Raw genomic sequence first — 22,277 nt, 5'->3', positions numbered from 1 at the left:
AACTATATTTACTTTAAAGGTTCAGAGCTCTTATGTACACCTTTTATATTTGAAAAACAAAAACAGAACAGCGCTGACTGATGTAATTACGCTCTCTGCACTTGCAGCAGTAGGCCTACTCTCACATCTTATTTTCAGCGCCAGTGTTCCACTGTATTGTAATCATTTTCATACCTTTTAAAAAATAGATCTCTATGACCCATTTGTCTGGTACTGTCCTTGAATCCTTGACCGGAGTAGGAGGTACAGACGTTATGTATATTGTGTGTCACAAGGGACGAAGAGTCAAGTGATCATCAAACACCCACTTTTATGCACACGGACCCTGAAGCAGAAAGCCTGAGTTAACAAAGTAAACTTATAAAGCAACTTCGCATCATCCCTCACACGGATTTTGAGTTTGGATGTGTGTGAGGAGCAGCTCAGCTTCCACCTTTGGGTTTGCCATGGAAGAGAGGATTTATGCTTTGATGCTTCTTTGTCTGGGTGAGTTATTCTACTGACAAACATTTGCTTTTTTCCACTGCGCCGCACCAAGCTGCCTGAGAAGCCTGTTTAGATGTGAGTCTACCTGAAACTTACAGATTTACTAAATTGATTATTTAAAGTGTGATTTTTCCAAAACAAAATGAGCAAACAAAGACTTGGTTGTGTCAGCCGTTGATAAGAATGTGTTCTGTTTCCCTCAAAGCATAGATGGATTGCTTTACAACATTCATTCAACGCGGGATTGTAACAGATTAATATTTTCGTGTGCAATTTATCTGTGTTACCATATGGCTGTAACTTCTTTTTTTCACAACCCCTCCATTTCCAGCAAAGAATCTGCACATGAAAAATTTCACAAATTACTGTCTTTATAAATGTAAAACAACCACATACCCAATATGGCATAAGTGAATGTTTTTATGTCCATTACAGTGCTGTCAGGTGTCAGTGCCATTGATGTTACCATCCCCCAAAGGCAGTATGAGTATGCCAGAGGTGACAACATCACATTGCCCTGCTCCTTTACAACTACAAGTCCCATAAACTCCCGAACATTAGTCGTCATCACCTGGTCTGTTTTGAGTCTGCAACCTACCATTGAAGAGGTTGGCATCTACCCATCTACCTACATCAAACTACCAGAATAAACATAAAAATTATGAGATGCAAACATGTCTTTGTGTTTTTTATTATTCCACTAATTGTGTCATTTTCTAACAGACAGTGATCGCCACCTACTATCATTGGCCTACCCCCAGTACCGACATAGACACTGACTATGAAGGTCGGGTGTCCCTGGATCTAGACCTCACTCAGGGAAAGGCTAACCTGAAGCTTTCCTCCATCTCACTAGCTGACAACAAAGATTTTGAGTGCCGTGTGCATACCCCAGGTGACAAGAAGGGCAAAATATCTGCCACCACACGCTTGGTGGTTCTAGGTAATATTTCATTTGTTTTCAAAGAAATGTTCTTCTGAAGTTAATTGTTTCTGTTTTTCTATATAGCATACCTACTGTACATCATATATTCATATATAACACTTTAAAGGCATTGTTTACCTGTTATCTGTTCTCTAATATGTAAGCGGGTCATTCTTAACCCAAGAAAGGATAAACAAGAATGGGTTTTTCTTTTAGCGGCTCCCTCTAAGCCCATCTGCAAGATCCAGGGAACAGCAGAGTACCATCAGAATATCAGCTTGATATGTGTGCCCGAGGAAGGTTCTCCACCCCCCACCTATAGCTGGGAGCGTCATGACATAAAGAACAACCCTGTTCCCCATGACCCCAGTACCACTGACAGTAAGAAACACATTGATCCTGTAAATCTATGTCACATAACGGGGATTGGCTTACACAGAGTTTTAAGATTTATTTCAATTTATTCTACTCAGTTGACCAAGTTCTTTTTACTGCAAATCTCATTCTGGGAATCACACACATGCAGCACTTTTATCTATGCCTGTGTGATTTCTAACATTTTTTCACAATCTCTCACTCTAACGAATGGATCAAGGGAAAACTCTAGGTTCAGCATCTGCCTAAGAATACGTCACCACACAGACTGGAGGAGTCACAGATTGAGCCCGATGACCTGCTCAGTGCTCATTTTGGTCACTGAAGAATAACTAAATGACAACTTCATTTAAAAGATTCAAGGACAGAAGGTGGCATAGGCAAGGAGGATTTCCTTGCCTCAGAGGCTTCACTCTGCTGCATTGCACCCTGCATATACTGATTACTGATCACGCTGTTCAGAATACCAAGCTCATGTTTTCCCCAAGCAATAGCACTGTAGAATTCGTTCATAACTAAATCATGATAGCTGTTATACACTCACTTATTATTTGTGACTAATTTGTTGTCTTTCAGAGGGAGGCATCCTTTCTCTGTATGATATCTCCATCTGGACATCAGGATACTACATCTGCACCTCAGAGAACAAGATCCACGCTGCTACCTGCAACATCACCCTGTCAGTCAGCCCACCTAAAATAAGCCCTTCTTTAGGTTGGCTTTGAACTTTTTTAATTAGTACATTTTTGCATAAATAAAAACATGTAATACTATTTCTGTATTAGGTCTGTATTTCTGTAGCAAAGATAATGTTGTGTATTATTAAAATTGTGTTATTGTGAATCAAATTGTTAGATGAAATATGGCACCGTATAAAACTGAAGCTGTAGTGACACCAGAGCTATGTTCCTTCATGTTGAGCCTAAGTCTGCTGTGTTCTCAAATATTTGTTCTGTAATCATCTACAGCTGTAGTTTATCTACTTCAGGATTAACACCAGTTTATGCAACCAGGCTCATGTGACCTGAAATGTTCTCTGAGTTATTTATTTGAGTTATAGTAGCTATTGATGCAACTTTTTACACATGAGAAATATCCACATGATTCTCCAAACATCACATTATCAGCCTCCCTCATGACAGGAGTCTTTGTACTCATTTGGCTCTCCTAACTGTCATGGTCCTGAGTCTGAGGACTCGGTGTTTTGTGTTCTTTATATTATTCTTTGTTCTCGTTTATTCTGTTTTGTCTTTTGTTTAGGTTTGCTATGTGAGTGTTTTTGTTTCATGCCTGCCTGTGTTCCCTCTGTCTGTCCATGGTGTTATTGTGTCTGCTCACGAGTCTGCCTGTCAAGTTCAGTGTCCTGTCTGGTTCTCTGTGTCTGTTAGTTTCCTGTTTTATTCTGAAAGTTCATGTCTCATGTCAGTGTGTTCAGTTTTACCTCTCGCCTGCCTCGTTAGCCTAATTTCTCCCTCCTGTGGCCCATTCCCTGATTACTCCCCGTGTATTTAAGCCCTGTGTTTTCCTGTGCTCTCTGTCGCACTCCGTGTCAGTCTTCACTACTCTGTGTAACCCGGTGTTCATTCTGCGTCTCTCTGCCATCCTTCTCTGTGCATTTTGCCCCTCCTCCCGTGAGTGTTTGGTTTCTGGTTCGTTCTTTAGTTTTCCCCAGTTTAGGTTTGTTAACTCCCCGCTCTGCTCGTCCTGTTTTTGTCACTTTGTCACTTCTGTAAATAAACACTCACTCGCACCCTAGCCAGTGCCTGCATTTTGGATCCTTTTCTCAATACACCACACGACTGCTCCTCAGCCGTGACACTAACATTGTGTGGATGCTGTGTCACGCCCTGGGTTAGAGATCTGATTGTTTCTTGCTACAATCACCCTCTTTTACATCTTCTGCTCAATCTCCGCTACACAGATCACGCTATACGAGAGTGAGATCATCTTCACCCCAGTATGTAGGAGACTCACATGCCCACTAGAGGGCATCATGTGTGTCACACTTTACCTAGGCGTGAAGTAATTATGCATGCTTGGGTTGCAGTACCAGCAGTGGGTGCTATCAAACACAAATATATATGGGTGTCTGTTGGACTTGGGGATGATTCTTTGATTTGGATCTGGACTTTGGAATGATTAAGTAATTCACAAAAATGCAATCACAAAACAGTGTACAAGATGTGTTGTATGTTGGTGTGCTATCTGATAGTGTTGTATTATAACTAACAAGCTTAAATAAATGCATCAAGTGACAAATAAGTGACTATTTGCAAACTGGAATAACTTAGATCCAACTCTATGAGCTCAGCTTATGTCTCATCATTTTTCCTGCTGCTGCTTCACTCTCAGGTGGTTGTCTCAAATTAAGAACCATGAAGCTCACAGAGCTAAGTTGTGCTGGGTCGTTTTCACAGCTATAGTGTCATCTAACTGTGACTTCACTGCCTTTAACAGCTGCTGGTATTTAAATCATTCTTAACCTGTTAGTTAATACAGGTCACCAGTTTGCTTCCTGTCGCTCGCTTTAGTTATTTTTTCTTGACAGATTACATTTGCGTTCTTGGGGAAAAACACAACTCAGTGTGCATAAGCAGACTGAACAGATAGGTAAGCTAAATTAAAGGCAAAGCCAAACTCGTCAAGTGGGCGAAACAAATGTTACCCAAACAGCAGAAAGCACCACCAATCACCCAGAGGAGGCTGGCATACCCAGCGGGTGCATCGTAACTCACAGGGCTATATTTTTGAGCAGTTTCGTTTCGTTTTTATTTTACACAAAACTAGCAAACAAGGAAGAGTCAGTGGGGTTTAGCTTAAAAAATGTTGCTTGCCATAGAGAAGATTTTTCCATGTATACTTCTTTGTCTGTGTGAACATTCTTCTAAAAATCATTTGATTCTTTCCCCAGAGCCTCACCGAGATCACCGTGTAAAAAAGTCAGATGTTAGTTGCCTTTTCCAACTTCATCATATCATTTTTCATTTATCTTTTGCATTTTTTTTTTTTTTTGTTTTTGTTTTTGTTTTTTTTTATTAGCAAAATCAACATACAAACAAAATGCACCATATATTACACATTCAGAGAATAGACATTCCTTACATATTAGCAACTTTCATACATAGGAAGAAGAAGATATAAAAATGGGGTCATATAATTTAACAGATTATTAACTCACTAAATCAAAATCTTCCAAAAAGGAAACAAAAAAAGCAGCCTTTTTTCTTTTTAACTAAAGTCAAAGATTTAACCAACAGGTTTAGGTCGTTTCTCCAGTAAGCTAGTGTTGGGTTGGTCTTAAAAAAACGACATTTATGTATAAATTGCTTGCACAAGATTAATAACACATTAACACCATAATTAGCTTTCTTTTCTTTCAAAAACACTCCAAACAATATCATATTTAAGGTAAATGGGGTAATTTGAATCCCACTGAAATAAAGCCAGGTATGAAAATCCAACCAAAATATTTGTATAAAATTGCACAAAAAGAATAGATGGTCCAAATCATCCTCTTCTGTTTCACAAAATACACAATTACCAGTTTCTATTTTGAATCTATCACCAAGGAGTCTATTTGTCGGGTAAATTTTAAATTGGACTTCTTTCCCTTTAGGAAGGATAGGGAAGGTGATATAATTAGTTCTTATTCTTTCAATTTCTTCCCTTTGGAAATCTTTTGATATGTAACTACGTCTAAGTAAATTTGGAGAATAAAGACTCCTTAATGAAGATCTTAGAAACTTATTGTTGCATTTAGCATCACAAAACTGAATACCATCTATATATAATTGCCTTAACTTGGGGGAGATGTCAGAATATATTATATCATTTACAACTATGTTTTTAAGTGACAATGGAATGGATTTTATAACCCGATTAAATTTACTTTTAGAACATTGGATATTAAATTTTTGGCAAAAATCTTGATGTCCTAGAACATGTCCCTCCTCATCTACAAAATGGGCAATTGCCCAAACACCTTTTGATAACCAATCTTGAATAAAAATAGATTTTCTATTCATCAGTATATATCTATTGTTCCAAATTGGGCTATTATGTGGAGTGAAATTATGTTTAAATAACATTTTCCAATAAAGAAGGACCTGTTTATGGAATTCAGAGAGTTTAACAGGTAGCTTAGTAATTTCAAAGTCACACTTTAGGAGAAAATCGATACCCCCCAGTGTGTTAAAGACCTTACTTGGTATAAAAAACCAAATGGAGTGTGGATTATGAAGAATTTTAACCATTTAAGTTTCAAAACACCATTCATTATATCAAAGTCAATTGCGTTTCCACCACCTTCAATGTATGGTTTAACCAAATCATCTTTAGATATATAGTGGCACTTATTCCTCCAAATAAAATTAAAATTCAAGCTATTAATTGTTTTAATAACTTTATTTGATATTGATTAAGAGTAAGCTGGATATATAAATCTAGATAAACTATCCATTTTGGTTGATAATATTCTTCCAAAAATTGTGATGTCTCTTTGTAACCACTTATTTAAGATTGTCTTACATTTGTCAACATTATCTGAAATATTTACTTTTTCTAAGACTTTGTGATCTTTTGAAATTGTGATGCCCAAATATTTTACCTCCTTCTTCACCTTTATATCGTACAGTAATTGTGAATGACACTCCTTTAACGCCAATAGTTCACATTTATTTAAATTTAACTTTAAGCCTGAAGCTTTTGAGAATGTAGTGATTATTTGTTTTACCAGGGGAATCTGATGTTCATTTTTTAAGAAAAGAGTAGTGTCATCCGCAAGTTGACTAATTATTAAAAAATTATCCAATCTCAATACCGGCAACGCTGCTGTTCTTAATTAGAATTGCGAGCATCTCCACAACCATTATGAATAACAACGGAGAGCTTCCACACCCTTGCCTAATTCCTCTTTTGACGCTAAATCTTTTACCAGTGCCATAGCCTAACGACACAGAGCTATTTATATCATTATACAGTACATCTATTATCTTCCTAAATTTATCCCCAAATCCAAATAGAGTTATTGTTTCTAAAATAAAGGGATGTTCTACTGAATCAAAAGCTTTATAAAAGTCCAAGAAAAGAATAAAACTGTCATCACTAATTAGATCATTGTAGTCCAGTAAGTCTAAAACCAATCTGATATTATTATGAATGTTCCTGTCTTTCAAAAACCCTGATTGTGTCTCACTAATTATACTTGAAACCCCTTGTTTAAGCCTTGTTGCAATTGAGCTAGAGAAAATTTTATAATCTGTATTTAATAAAGTTATGGGCCTTAAGTTATCCAATTGTCGTTTATCTTTATTTGGTTTAGGAATTAATGTAATTAATCCTTGTTTCATGCTAGACATCAATTCTCCCTTTTCAATACTTGCCAGTATAGCTTTGAATAAAATTTCCCTTAAGTCTTCCCAAAAAAATTGGAAGAAATTAACTGTAAGCCCATCTGGACCAGGGGATTTATTAAGCGCCATTTTCTTAACAGATGTATCTAACTCTTCAATTCTAAAGTCAGATTCACAAAATTCCTTAAATGATTCATCAATTTTAGGGATCAGATTATCTATTTGATCAAAAAAGACATCACAATCTGCTTGGGAGAACTGTGAGGAGTATAAATTGGAATAGAATGTATAAATTTCATTCTCCAAAATTTTAGGGTCGTCACATTCAATGCCATCAATTAACAGGGAAGATATAAAATTTCTTTTCTGTCTGCTCTTTTCTAAATTAAAAAAATATGAGGAATTTCTTTCCCCCTCCTCAATCCACTTGGCCCGTGAACGCACAAAAGCTCCTTCTGCTTTATTTAGGATCTTTTGCATTTGTAGTGAAGCATATTTTGGGTAGGCTTTTACGTGATGTCCGCAAATGCAGCGCGGACACCTTCCCACTCGACTCTATTAGAGATTGACAGGCCACGTGACTTTCGCGCATTGCATTGTAGGTACGAGTGGCAACAAAATCAAAACACTGCATCAAGCGCTAGCATTTCCAGCACCGGTAATCATTAATTCTGCGGTTTTAATCCCTACTTGCATTTTATTTGCCCCAAAAACACTTATGTACAAAACGACGTTGAACACGGCAGGTACCTACAAAGACAGACTTGACGAAAACGAAAAAATAAAAATAAAAAATTGTACGAGGAAAAAAATCAAAGCAGTGAAAGGGTTAGACCCATACGAGCATACAGTGTGAAGTTAGGACATTACTGTGCTGCCCGACGTTTATGACGCACATATTTATTATTATTATATGGTCCTAAGTTTTAGTGCATACACTCACAAAATGTTTAGTAACTTCAGATCCCTGCAACAAGCCCAGGTCCAGTTTACTTTGGTGATTTGGACTATTCCATTTCACAGCGGTTGTTAATTTTTTTCCTCTATCTCCTGTACAGGCCAACACAATCTATTTGTCGTTTCAAGTTGTATACACAACATTTTCAGATCTAATAGAAATAAAATTAGTGTTTCGTAATTCATTCAATTTATTGTCTTTATCTATAACTGGCATTATTGTTTCATTCTATTATAGAATCTTACAAGAAAGAGGCAAAATTATATTCCATCATGCTTTATTAGCTGCGTCGGTGAAAAACAAATCAACAATGCAACCAAAAAAAAAAAAACACGTTGCAAAACAACATAGTGGAAAACAGTTATTCATCACTTGATTGCTTCAATACAACTCTTGGGCACATATATGCGGGACTTTTCGTAGCTGTTTTGATATCGCTCTCTCTCTGTTAACCCATCAAATCTCGATGTGGTAGCAGCTTTAAACTCGGTATGACCCAGGTTGATAGAGGGTGCCCAGTCTGGATCGCATTCCAGCATTTTGTAGGCTGGTTTTCCTACAAAACACAACAAACATTAGCCCGCAAAGCCACAGTGAACAAAGCAGCATAGCGCAACGAATTCAATTCAAATCAATATAAGACTTATTTGTAACCTACATCAACAATTATGTTATGATAAATTACGTAATAACTACAACAGAAGACTTACCTTTGTGGAAATGCTTGGAGCAGACTAACATGTGAGCTGGAGTGTTCTGAAACGTTATATTTGGTCTGCAATCCAGGCCATCCGTCGGCTCTTTATTACTTCGGAAACATGGCTTGAACAATTTCTCTTCCACGATGTAATCCGAAAAAGCGATCTCTTTACCCGTCGGCTTCCCGTGGCTGTCATGCGACCGGCTATTGCAGTTAATAATACAACAGCTTCTTGCCATTATTTGTGTTTCTTTTTATCGCTGTGTGACTGTTTTCATGTGAAAGCCTGCGTGTGCTAGTACCGCTTGCCACTCGTTCCCAGAATCCTTTTCGGTTTTACCCCGGAAATGACATCACATTTTCAATCTCTAATAGAGATTGACAGACCACGTGACTTTCGCGCATTGCATGCCGGGAACTCGTGGCAAAACAATCCAAGTACCTGCATCAAATGCAAGCATTTGCAGCACCGCAAAACGTTCATTCTTCGGTTCCAATAAATTCTTGCTTTTTCTTTGCCCCCCAAAAAGGTATGTACAAAACGAAGGAGAACAATGCCGGTCCGTACAAAGACAGACTTGATGAAAAGTCAAAGAAAAGATACGAGGAAAAAAATCAAACCAGTGAAAGGGTTAGACCCTTACGAGCACACAGAGGGACAAAATACGTTAGCGTGCTGCCCAACTTTCACCACGCTCATATTTATAATTATACGGTTCTTGGAGTGAGTGCATACACTCGTGAAGTTTAGTAACTTCAGGTCACTGCAACAAGCCCAGGTACAGTTTACCGACAGATGGGTACAGGACCTTGAAATGCACCGTGTAGAAAGTAAAGACCATTGTACATATCATAAGTTTACCAGTCTCACAAATCGTCTTCATAAATACACATTCGTTAACCGTTTATTAATAGGACCTTTGAGCTCAATGGTAATTAATTAGTAGTGGAAATAATTTCTGGTACGCATCACAGAAATGTAGCAGTGACAATAATATTGTATGCTGTAATCGTACTGGGCAATTAGTGATACAAAACAACTGTTTTACCCTGTGAATAAAAGTATATGTTTTTGTCAATGTACCATGGTAATAACAGAAGCGAAACACAATATTGTGTCAGGACAATTTACTATTTATGCACAATAAACAAAGGAGCATAGCGCGACAATTTCTGTTCAGCGCCAGACTTGCTTGTAACCTATATCACCAATTATGTTAAGAAAAATGACGCATTAACTACAACAGCAGACTGACCTTTGTGGAAATGTTTGGAGCAGACTAACCTGTGAGCTGGAGTGTTCTGGGACGTTATATTTTGTCTTTGAATGGCTGCAATCCAGTCGCCTCTTTGTTACTTCAGAAACATGGCTCGAACAATTTCTCTTCAACGACGTAATCCGATAACAACTGATCTCTTTACCCGTCGGCTTTCCGTGGCTGTCATGCGACCGGCTATTGCAGTTAATAATACAACAGCTTCTTGCCATTTTTTGTGTTTCTTTTTATCGCTGTATAACTGATTTCAATTGAAAGCCTGCATGCGCTAGTACCTCTTGCCACGAGTTCCCAGAATTCTTTGCGGTTTTACCCCTGAGTGACGTCACATTTTCAATCTCTATAGAGGCCTTATAAGAAACAGCTGCACTTCACTACCACACGGAGGCATTTGGCATTCCTTTCCCATCCAAGGTGGCCGAGAGCATTAGGTGGCTAAGCACTTCAGAGCAGTCTTATTTCTTCAAGGAAGCTGCACATTTTAGTATTGCCCTTTAGAGAGTGTTAAGTGGGACTATTGCACGTTTTTTATAATGTGGCATGCGGTAGGGTGGACCTTGACGACTGCTTCCCTCTGTTTTGTTACAGGATCGTGCCACACTGCTGCTGCCTTGTTGTACCCTTATTGTTATTTTATAGTCTTGACTGGCTCCTTGTTTTATGGTCTTTTTTCACTCTGATATATTTTAATCATGCTTTGTATAAAGAATTGTATCTTAGGGTGTATTCGTTCTTGTTTTGTTTATATCTATTTTACTGACTTGTTTAATGTTTTTTATGTTTTGTGTTTTTTACTACCGTTGTATATAGTATATTATCTTACTGTTTTTCATTGGTTGTACTTATTTGTATTTTTGTATTTCCTTCTGATATCTGTACCTGAGCTGAGGTAACGCAAAAAAATTCCCTGTCGTGGGATCAATAAAGTCTTATCTTAGGTACAGCCACTTGTTGTGGGGCTAGGCACGTGAGATTGAGTCCCCCCTGATGCATGAGGTTGTACACACTGGGAAATGGGTAGATTGCACCATTTAGATTGCAGTGAGTGTAAATGACCCAGATTATTTGTTTATTTGATATTTTTCAAACAGTTAAATCCCTGAACGAATTATACCTTATAATATAGATTAGACTCTTATTTTGAAATTCGGAACGGGCAACTTCAGGGAAGGAAGATCATACTGCTGCTGCTTGCCGCAGAAAAGGTTAATGAGAAGGTTATCGTTTTCCATCCATCTTTAAATTAGCATCTAGCTGGAAGGCGAACAGGTATGTTTGTGTGTTGTACTTGTTGTTTGCATTTCTGACAATTTGTAAATGTATTACTTGATTGTTAATAAGTTTATGAGTGATCTAGCAGGCTGATGCTAGCACCTCCTGTGCCTTTTCTGTGAATTAATTAGCACAACGGAAACGTGGTTATATCAAGTGAATGTTTATTTTGTTTTATGTCATGATTACAGCTCTTACGATGTGTCTATGGTAACTTGTGAATAAATGGGTTGGAATACCCCACCATGGTCCATCCGTAACGATCATTGAGTGCATCGTCTGAATAAAGTCCGGCTGGAATGCTACAGTAAGAGCTGATCCCCCGCATCATCCTGCTGCCACTCTGCACCACGGAACCACGAGGACGAGTCACGGAGCTGTGTTGCTATTCGTCTGGGATTGACAAGACATTTCACGGAGCAGCTCAGCGCCATTCTATGGGTCTTCTAGACAGAGACTTTATAATCATCATGCAGCTGGCTTAATGGTTTGATGTGACGGTCAGAAAAGGTATGGAACATTTCATTCTAATCGACAAGGAAAGGACATTCATTCTCATCAGTGGTGGTTAAAGGGAGAGAGAAGGTCGTCAACTACTGTGGACATCTGCTGCATTAAGACACAACGGACATGAAGTAATAACAAGTGAAGTAATTTTGTTTATTGGTATTTACCACCACTACTGTATATTTATCATTCTTTCTACTGACCCAAAAGGGGGTGAAAGAGGGAGCATTTAGTTCAATTTGTAACTGTACAGTAGTAATGGTGTATTGATTTGTGTTTAGCATAAGAGGTTTACTTTACCACATCAGTTTGCAACAGCTAGCAGGTTGCATTCATTATTTTATACATTTCTTCTCAACGTTGTGTTGGTTATCTGCTTCTATTTCAACTTGGTTTAAAGTGCAAAGATTCTCCTCCCTTCTGTTAATGCAGCCTGTAAGTTATAGTAACCACAAGCAGCTCATTAACTAAAGCCTGCAAATTAGATAAGTAAATAACATAAACATGAAGGAAATGGAGAATCCCTCCTCACAAACAGAACTAGAGCATCAGATAGTCGACCTGCAGAATAAAATCGAAAGGCTTATGGCCTCTCTTGAAGACACATCAGAAACTACGGAAATAGAACCTTTAGAGAAGGAAATTCAACGCAGAGAAGGAAATTCAACGCAGAGAAGAAACGTTGAACAACTTACAAGGCGAGCTTAAAGAAGGCCTACGACGCTCCACTCTAACAAAAATCCCAACTCCAAAGGCGCTCGAAATGCAACAGGAGGAAGCAAGAAAAAGGGAAAGAAAGTTCATCTCAACGTACGAAAGATGGAAGATTCGAGCCCGAGAGTCAAGAGAGCAGCTCAAGTCAGACATTAGTAAAGGCGAGCTGGCATCTTTGATGGATGCTTTGGAGAAAGAGAAAGAAACTGTGTTAAACACTTACCTTGAAATACGAAGTCACATTACACCTCCAGAATTAAGACGTCATGTTGACAGTTGTGAGGCAGTTACAGCCGAAATTATGAAAGTTACCTACGAGAGAATGTCAGATCTCGATGGTGATTATGATGCAGAACAAGTACATCGCCGTCTCAGGGAGCTGCTTAAGAACAGCTACACACGCTCCATCTATGGATCCACTGCATCTAGAGTGACAAAGTCAATCCGTAGTCACAAAAGCACTACTCTAACACTCAAACAGGCGGATGCAGCAGCAGAGCTAGCTGCTAAGGAAGTCGAATTTGAAGGGTTGCTGGAAGAAGAGAGACAAATGGAGAAGATAGAGGAACAGCAGAGAAAAATGGAAGTAGAAAAGCGCAGACTTGAACGCCTTCAAGCAGAAAAGAATTTGAGGGCTGCTCGGGCCAAACTGCAAGTCTACAGCCAGGTAGCCTCGCAGGAAGGCAGTCTCCATTCCTCTAATAGTTCAGTGGGAAATCATCATGTTCCCCCTGCTATCAGCCCTCCAACTCCCACCGTCACAGCATCGCCACCCGACCTAAACGTGTCATCCCTTGCCCAAGCCCTACAAGACAGTATGGCTCTAAATAGACTTCCAGTTCCAGAGCCGTCTGTATTTAGTGGGGACCCCATTCAGTTCATTGAGTGGAAAACTTCATTCATGTCACTTATTGACAAAAAGGCCATCTCCCCAGCAGACAAACTTTATTACTTGAGGAAGTATGTAGGCGGCCCAGCTCGTAAAACATTAGAAGGAACTTTCTATAGAAATGACAGCGACGCTTATAAGGATGCGTGGAACAAACTGGATAACAGATTTGGCCAAACCTTTATTATACAGAAAGCCTTCAGAGATAAGCTCACAGATTGGCCAAAGATCCAACCAAGAGATGCAGAAGGATTAAGAGACTTCTCAGATTTCTTAAACGCTTGCCAAGATGCAATGACACATGTGAAGAGCCTCGAAATACTGAACGACTGTGAAGAGAATAAGAAGCTAATCCGGGGCGACCGTGGCTCAGGGGGTTGGGAAGCGTATCTGTAACCGGAAGGTCGCCGGTTCGATCCCCGGGCTCTCTGTCCTGGTCGTTGTGTCCTTGGGCAAGACACTTTACCCTACCGCCTACTGGTGTTGGCCAGAGGGGCCGATGGCGCGATATGGCAGCCTCGCTTCTGTCAGTCTGCCCCAGGGCAGCTGTGGCTACAACTGTAGCTTGCCTCCACCAGTGTGTGAATGCGAGAGTGAATGAATAGTGGCATTGTAAAGTGCTTTGGGTGCCTTGAAAAGCGCTATATAAATCCAATCCATTATTATTATTATTAAACTACCAGAGTGGGACAGGAAGGTTACTGAAGCCTTAAAGGGCAATAAGGAATTCCCCAGTTTTAAGGACTTCGCCGCATTTATGGCGACAGAGGCAGAGATCGCTTGCAATCCAATCACCTCAGCTTATGCCCTCCGCAGCTCTGAGTCGAGCACTGCAAAACAAGGCAGCAGAGACCCTAAGAGGAACAAGGCAAGTGTTCTAAACACACAGACTGAGGCTGACACCGAGAGGCTCAAGCCAGTTAAAGGAAAGGAAAGGCCTCCTTGTGCCTTCTGTCAAAATAATCAGCACAGACTACATGGATGTCCCAAGTTTATTGCTAAAACTCTGGAGGAGCGTCGAGATTTTGTCAGAGAACATAAGCTCTGCTATGGCTGCACCAAACCTGGACATAGTGCAAAAGACTGTCGACATCGACACTCATGCAACACGTGCAAGGGTAAACATCCCACTTGTTTACACGATTACAACTATTTAAAGAAGGAAAGGGTCCTGCCACAGGAAACCACTATCCTGAGCAACGCCGGCCAAACAGAGGCTGCTGCAACTTCAATGTCAGTGATTACTGGACAGCCAACTAACACATCAGTGATTGTTCCTGTGTGGGTGTCAAAAAAGGATGCAGGAACTGAGAAACTGGTTTACGCCTTGCTGGACACACAAAGCGACACGACATTTGTTGACCAGGAACTGAGTGATGTACTAAAGGCAGATTCCTGTCCAGTTAAGCTGAAGTTAACTACTATGATCGGACGTGACGTGATTGTAAAGAGCCAAAGAGTCTCAGGGCTTTGTGTTCGGGGTTATCGCTCTTCCCTCCTCATCAACCTTCCTCCTGCTTATACCAAGGATTGCATACCAGTAAACAGAGCCCATATCTCAACATGTGAGACAGCTAAAAGATGGAATCATCTCTCCAAGGTCAAAGAAGATATTCCACCTCTACAGGACTGTGAGGTTGGTTTATTGATAGGCTATAACTGTGCACGAGCAATGGCACCAAGAGACGTCATAACGGAAGGAGACGATGAGCCTTACGCAATTCGTACCGACTTAGGATGGAGCATAGTTGGTGGTGCGTCGATATGCCCCGACACTTCAAGTACGGCGGGACAGTGCTTCCAAGTTGCAGTCAGGGAGCTCCCACCAGTCACCCCGGCAGATGCCATTCACATTCTAGAGTCTGACTTTAAGGATGCTAAGGAAGACGGCAAACCAGTGTCTCAGGAGGACATCCTGTTCCTGGACAAACTCAAGAACCACATCAAAAAGAACAGTCTAGGTCACTACGAGATGCCGCTACCCTTTAAGAAGAGACCTACCTTACCTGACAACAAACAGCTTGCAGTCATGCGTCTGAGCCATCTAAAGAGGAAGCTGTTAAAGGATGAAGGGTACAAAGAACAGTATGTCAAGTTCATGGAGGAGGTCATAGGAAAGGGTGATGCAGAGGAAGTCCACGATGATGGGAAAGAGGGCGAAAAATGGTACATACCTCATCACGGTGTATTCCACGACAAGAAGCCAGGCAAACTGTGCGTGGTGTTTGACTGCTCTGCCAAGTACCAGGGAACCAGTCTGAATGATCATCTGCTCACTGGTCCTGACCTGATGAACAATCTCAACGGCGTACTCCTTCGCTTCCGGTTGCACTCCACTGCATTGATGTGCGACATAGAGAAAATGTTTCACCAATTTCATGTGAGGAAGTCGGACCAGGATTACCTGCGCTTCCTTTGGTGGAAGAAAGGAGATCTCGGTGCACAACCCCAAGAATACCGTATGAGGGTGCATATCTTTGGCGCAGCCTCATCACCTGGTTGTGCGAACCACGGATTGAAGCATTTGGCTACAGAAAATAAAGACCAATACCCATTAGGCTCTCAGTTCATTCTGAGAAATTTCTATGTCGACGATGGAGTCACAAGTACAGACAGCTCAGAGAAGGCTATCAAGTTAGCAGAAGAAGCCAGAAGACTTTGTGCCCTGGGTGGTCTTAGGCTCCACAAGTTTGTGTCCAACGACAAAGCTGTCCTGGAAAGCATACCAGCAACTGAACGTGCATCAGACATTGAAGACCTCAACCTTTCCTTTGATAACTTACCTTCAGAGAGAGCGTTGGGTATCCAATGGCACGTCGAATCAGACTGCCTGAAGATCAGCACCAACCTTAAGGAACAGCCGGCAACGTGTCGAGGCATATTGTCCATTGTTGCATTCCTGTACGATCCCTTGGGTCTCATAGCCCCTTTTTTGCTCATTGGAAAGGAAGTGCTGCAGCAGATGTGCTGCCATGGAACAGGTTGGGACGACCCTCTAACCAACGAACTTCGTCCACGGTGGGTGAAATGGAAAAACGACCTCAACAACTTGGAGAGGATAAATATACCCCGAAGTTACGCCCCGGCAGATTTCGGAAAGGTTATCAAACGTGAGTTACATCACTTTTCCGACGCAAGCACTACTGGCTATGGACAGTGTTCATATTTGAGGCTTAGCAATGAAGAAGGAGACATCCACTGTGCACTAGTCATGGCCAAATCTCGCGTCGCCCCAACAAAGGTCACCACGATCCCAAGATTAGAGTTGACGGCTGCAGTCATCTCTGTGAAAACCAGCAATGGTTTGAAGGAAGAACTTGGATATGCGGACATTGAAGAGCATTTTTGGACCGATTCCAAGGTTGTACTAGGGTACATCAATAACGAGGCTCGACGTTTTCACACATTCGTAGCCAACCGTATCCAGAAGATACATCTCTACACGAATCAAAGGCAATGGAGATACGTCCCTACCGACCAGAATCCTGCGGATCGTGCTTCTAGAGGTTTTTTCGTCAATGAGCTAATATCATCGAACTGGTTTACCGGCCCTGCATTTCTATGGGGAAAGGGAGTTGACCTCTCAGAAGAGGTGGCTCCGGAACTGTCAGTCGGAGATCCAGAACTTAAGGAAACACGGACTCTAAACACGGAAACTGTAGAACAAGATTCTCTTACTTATCGGCTGGCAAAGTTCTCGTCCTGGACTCGCGCCATCTGTGCAGTGGCTTGCATTCTTCGAAGGATCAACAAGGATAAGTCAATCAGCCTCTCTACAGTGCAGGAAAGAGAAGAAGCCGAGCGCCTCATCATCAAAGATCTGCAGAGACAAACATACTCGGAGGAAGTGCGGCTATTGAAGAAAGGTTGTCAGCTGCCACCTCGTAACAAGCTACATCACCTCAACTCCTTCTTGGACAACAATGGTGTGATTAAGGTGGGAGGTCGACTCCGTGATTCAAACCTTCCTCTCTCAGTCAAACACCCTACCATCATTCCATCATGTAACATACCATCATGTTACAAGGATGATCATAGCATACTGTCATGAAGAAGTCAAGCATCAAGGCAAGGGGATGACTCTCAGTGCAATTAGGACAAGAGGTTACTGGATACCAGGAATTGGTAGGACGGTTGCATCCTATCTTCGCCGATGTGTAGTTTGTCGGAAGCTTCGGAGACGGACAGAAGAACAGAAAATGGCCGATCTCCCTCCAGAGCGAGTAAATCCATCTCCACCCTTTACCTACTGTGGAATGGATTGCTTTGGACCCTTCTATAGCAAGCAAGGACGTAGTGTGCAAAAACGATATGGTCTCCTTTTCACCTGCTTCTCCTCTAGAGCCATCCATATTGAAATGCTGGAGGACCTATCTACAGACTCATTCATAATTGGACTGTGCTGCTTCATTGCTATACGTGGAGCCGTGCGCCAGATCAAATCTGACCAAGGCAGTAACTTCCTAGGAGCCAAGAATGAACTGCAGGTAGCCCTCACGGAATTAGATGGGGATAAACTGACAAACTTCCTTTCTAAGAAGCAGTGTGACTTCATCCTAAATGCTCCTGGTTCAAGTCATGTTGGTGGAGTGTGGGAGCGTCAAATTAGAACAGTCAGAAGTGTTCTCAACGCGACCCTTGGACTCTCACCTGGAAACCTACCTGATGCTTCCCTCCGAGCATTCTTCTATGAAGCAATGACGATAGTTAATAGTCGTCCTCTCACTATTGAAAACCTACATGATCCCAACAGTCTTGAGCCACTGACACCAAACCACTTACTTACCCTGAAGTCTACCATGGCCCTTCCTCCCCCCGGCAAGTTCATAAGGGAAGATATGTATGCGAGAAAGAGATGGCGCCACGTACAATATTTGGCCGAGCAGTTCTGGAGCCGTTGGCGGAAAGAGTACTTGGCCAACATTGCCTTTAGACAACGCTGGCACACCCCAAAGAGAAACCTGCAGATCGGGGATATACTCATAATGAAGGATGAAGACTTGCCCAGAAATGAATGGAGGTTGGGAAGAGTCGTAGAGACTACAATGGACAGAGATGGACTGGTTAGGAGAGTGAAGCTATGTCTAGGTGACAGGAAACTTGGCAAAAATGGTGAACGTCTTACTAAGCGGTCAGTGCTCGAACGGCCAGTTCAAAAACTAGTCTTATTGTTGGAAAATGACTAGTTCATTCCTTGCATACTATGCTTCTGTTGTTTGGTCACTATTTGTATTATGAAATCATTTGTGTTCTCTCTTCCTATGGTTATGGAGTTATGATGTTTTGAACACTAATGATTTGGTGGGAGTGTAAATGACCCAGATTATTTGTTTATTTGATATTTTTCAAACAGTTAAATCCCTGAACGAATTATACTTTATAATATAGATTAGACTCTTATTTTGAAATTCGGAACGGGCAACTTCCGGGAAGGAAGATCATACTGCTACTGCTTGCCGCAGAAAAGGTTAATGAGAAGGTTATCGTTTTCCATCCATCTTTAAATTAGCATCTAGCTGGAAGGCGAACAGGTATGTTTGTGTGTTGTACTTGTTGTTTGCATTTCGGACAATTTCTAAATGTATTACTTGATTGTTAATAAGTTTATGAGTGATCTAGCAGGCTGATGCTAGCACCTCCTGTGCCTCTTCTGTGAATTAATTAGCACAACGGAAACGTGGTTATATCAAGTGAATGTTTATTTTGTTTTATGTCATGATTACAGCTCTTACGATGTGTCTATGGTAACTTGTGAATAAATGGGTTGGAATACCCCACCATGGTCCATCCGTAACGATCATTGAGTGCATCGTCTGAATAAAGTCCGGCTGGAATGCTACAGTGAGAGTGACAGTGAGGTTTGCAATGAAACTACATGAGTGAGTAATTGGTGGCACCTTCGGTCACTGCTCTCTGTAGGTTGCCTCCTCACGTGGCCAGTCTCCACCATTTTGTTTAGTTATTTTACTAAGCTGTTATTTTAACTGGGGTAGCACTGTGGCAGCCAGCCTTGTCTTTTTAATTAATGTTTGTTAATTAATGGTCCTGCATTGTCAGCCCTGCTACCTTAAGAGGTTCTCTGATTTTATAGCTCTATGCTTTTAGTAGTTCTTCCTAATAAATTTTGATTTGGAAAATTGACCTGCCTCACCTCTGCTTGCTAATAACGAGCCTGTGGGGCTTTTGTAACTAGTATAACATTTGCATTGGCTATAGAAATCTCTTCTGGGGTGTTTCAAGTGGCGTTGTCAACATCCTTTAGTCACCTTTACTGGTTATCCTCCTTCGCGCCACCACACATTCAAGACTTTCTTCAAAATGTAGCTGGCACACTCACAAACCTGCGTTTGAAACGTTGGCTAATAGAGCAGTATAGTATTGCAACATGGCATTTGGGTCTTCTAACTAAAAGAGGAACATAAACAGTTTCATCATTGCCAGACCTGGCCCACATCTGGTTGACATACACCCTGCCATGACACCAGTCAGTCAGAAGCGCCAGATTGATGCCGGATCTACGGAATACCTGTTTTCTATGAGCCAGATGAGCCACAATCGAGCCAGATATGGCATGCCATCACATAAACAGTGCCATCTACGCCAGGCCTGGCCCATATCTGGATGACACCACTTACCATGCCAGAAGTCAGCCAGCAGTGCCGGCTTGACACCAGATCTGGTCCAGACTTGGCTGCTACAGATTCCACTACAGATTCCAGAATACATGCCCCAAAATGTATTTTGTAACGTATTCAGAATACGTTACTCTCATTGAGTAACGTATTCTGAATACTTTGGATTACTTAATATATTATCATGCTTTTTACAACTACATGAATGTACTATTGCTGTGTGATTTATTACTATTACTGAAGGTTATTCGCCATACATACACCAACTAGATTTTATAAATCTTAATATAAAATGAGTAACAGTAGGTTGACATTAGGTAAGGCTGCACTTTTTGCAGCGATCTGGTATAGGAAACTATTCCACGGGTATATAAAACAGGTCCGCGGCTCCGAACCATAAAGGCGTAAAACCGTAATGTGTAATACGTCGGGCACATAGCTGAAAACTAGCTTTACTTTACTTTGTTTACTTTGTTTGGGGTCCTATGGACTAGAAAAGCGCTATACAAATGCAGGCCATTTACCATTTACCATTTGTTGTCTGGGTCAACTTTGCTAGCGAGAGACAGAGAGAGGCGTTGAAAGACTGCTCCAACGGAACTTATTGTTTTGGAGGAAAACACGAACACAGTGTACAGTCGAGTCTTAATAGCGTACTTACAACTGGGCTGGTCAGGCACTCTTTTTTGGCTGCAGTGGTTATTATTATATTTACATGCTTCCAGCTCCCGTTTCTGGTGGGTGACAACTCCTACTTTTCCACTCTCCTTTTACTCCCTCCCTCGCTCACAGACACATAACAGGTATGGCAGTCCATTCTCCCTGCAGCACGGCTACACTGCCCATGAGGCTACATGCTTTAGGGCCATGCCTGTAACACTCTGCCTGTTGCCTTCATATTAAATAATTTTTTTTGAATTAAAAAATATATATATTTCTTGACATGGGCCGCTAGATTGAGACACAGGCATCAGAGCCTCTTAATGCGCGTTTTGTTTGGGTTTCCACCAGCGTGGAATTACCCCCCAAAATAGAGAGAGCATAGCCTAATATATGAAACAGGAAAAGACCGCCTTGTAATCCATTTATTTCAACAAAGTAACTGTATTCTGAATACCACCCTTTTAAACGATAACTGTAACGGAATACAGTTACTTATATTTTGTATTTTAAATATGTATCGGCGGTACATGTAATCCGTTACTCCCCAACACTGCTTATAAATACAGTAAGCTAACTTTATTAAAGATCTTTTTTAAAGTTCCCTTGGTGACAGAACAGTGACCTATGCCTGGTGCACTCTTAGCGCAATCTGCTGTTGATTCTGTGTTTGACATGAAGACATCCCACTGTGATCACATAGTAAAGTAATAAACACTAGATGGCAACAGAATACAACCAAAATGAGCTGCACTTCCATTATTATCAATACAGTGATTACTGAGCTTTTAACTGAGTGTGAGAGACCGTGCTTTATTTCCAACTGCAACTTTAATTTTATTTTATTCTTCCTCACCGTGGTTTTGACTTCACTGCCGAGATCCATTGTTGCCGACGCTACAAGGTGCGCCTGGGAGCCTGCTGTGTAAAGCTGCACAACTGATAGTGAGCATGGCAACATTTGAACTTTACTGACTTCACTAACATTTGAAAATCACTGACTGATTACAATCAGTCAGTGGTGGAAAAATCTTTCCTCAGTAACATTTGACAAGCCATGGAGGTGATCTGCTTTTTCTCTTTTTTCCCTTTTTTAAAAACATGTTTTTTATTCATAGTGTCACAATATAAGACGAGATTAGATATTTAAAAAAAAATAATATCATACAAGACCAGAATAATTATTTTCAAAAAACTGGTTACCTTTGAATATTTTTAATATTTATTATTATTTTTATACAGTCTAAGAACTGAGTGGAGTTTGGAACTTTATCTCTAGCCAGTGAATAAATGCATAATAAACTGCATATAAATCTTGTTTAAAGTTATCATTTATTTAATGTAATGTAATGTAATATGATAATTACACAGTCTTATATAATGCTATTCGTGGCACCCTGAATGAAATGTAGAATAAAAAAATACACTACCAAAAAAAATCTGGTTTATCTGGACTTTTATTTTTATTAAAGCAGTTGCCGGAATTCGTCTTATTTTGGTAAATTCCCACTTTTGTGGAGACGCTGTCCTG

At 40.7% G+C, this 22,277-nt stretch overlaps 1 protein-coding gene across 1 annotated transcript; it reads left to right on the top strand.

The window, feature by feature from the left end:
* Positions 1-443: 443 nt before the first annotated feature.
* On the top strand, positions 444-2,511 carry LOC146393945 (cell surface A33 antigen-like). The gene is made up of 5 exons (XM_084925430.1): positions 444-486; positions 922-1,094; positions 1,210-1,429; positions 1,628-1,792; positions 2,363-2,511. Exons 1-5 carry the CDS (start codon positions 447-449, stop codon positions 2,509-2,511), a joined length of 747 nt encoding a protein of 248 aa, XP_084781556.1. The 5' UTR covers positions 444-446.
* Positions 2,512-22,277: the final 19,766 nt, after the last annotated feature.

Source organism: Perissodus microlepis, chromosome 1 (genome assembly GCF_051167445.1).
Source record: "Perissodus microlepis isolate ML-2025 ecotype Zambia chromosome 1, ASM5116744v1, whole genome shotgun sequence".
In the NCBI taxonomy this organism is placed as follows: domain Eukaryota; kingdom Metazoa; phylum Chordata; class Actinopteri; order Cichliformes; family Cichlidae; genus Perissodus; species Perissodus microlepis.
Note: the sequence above shows the minus strand (reverse complement) of the source record. Positions and strands in the feature narration are given on the sequence as shown.

Bases quoted from the DNA above. Each gene is read 5' to 3' on its own strand.
- LOC146393945 (XM_084925430.1), top strand. From the start codon at position 447: ATGGAAGAGAGGATTTATGCTTTGATGCTTCTTTGTCTGG. The intron at 487-921 runs GTGAGTTATTCT...TGTCCATTACAG, and splicing joins TTTGATGCTTCTTTGTCTGG to TGCTGTCAGGTGTCAGTGCC. The intron at 1,793-2,362 runs GTAAGAAACACA...GTTGTCTTTCAG, and splicing joins TGACCCCAGTACCACTGACA to AGGGAGGCATCCTTTCTCTG.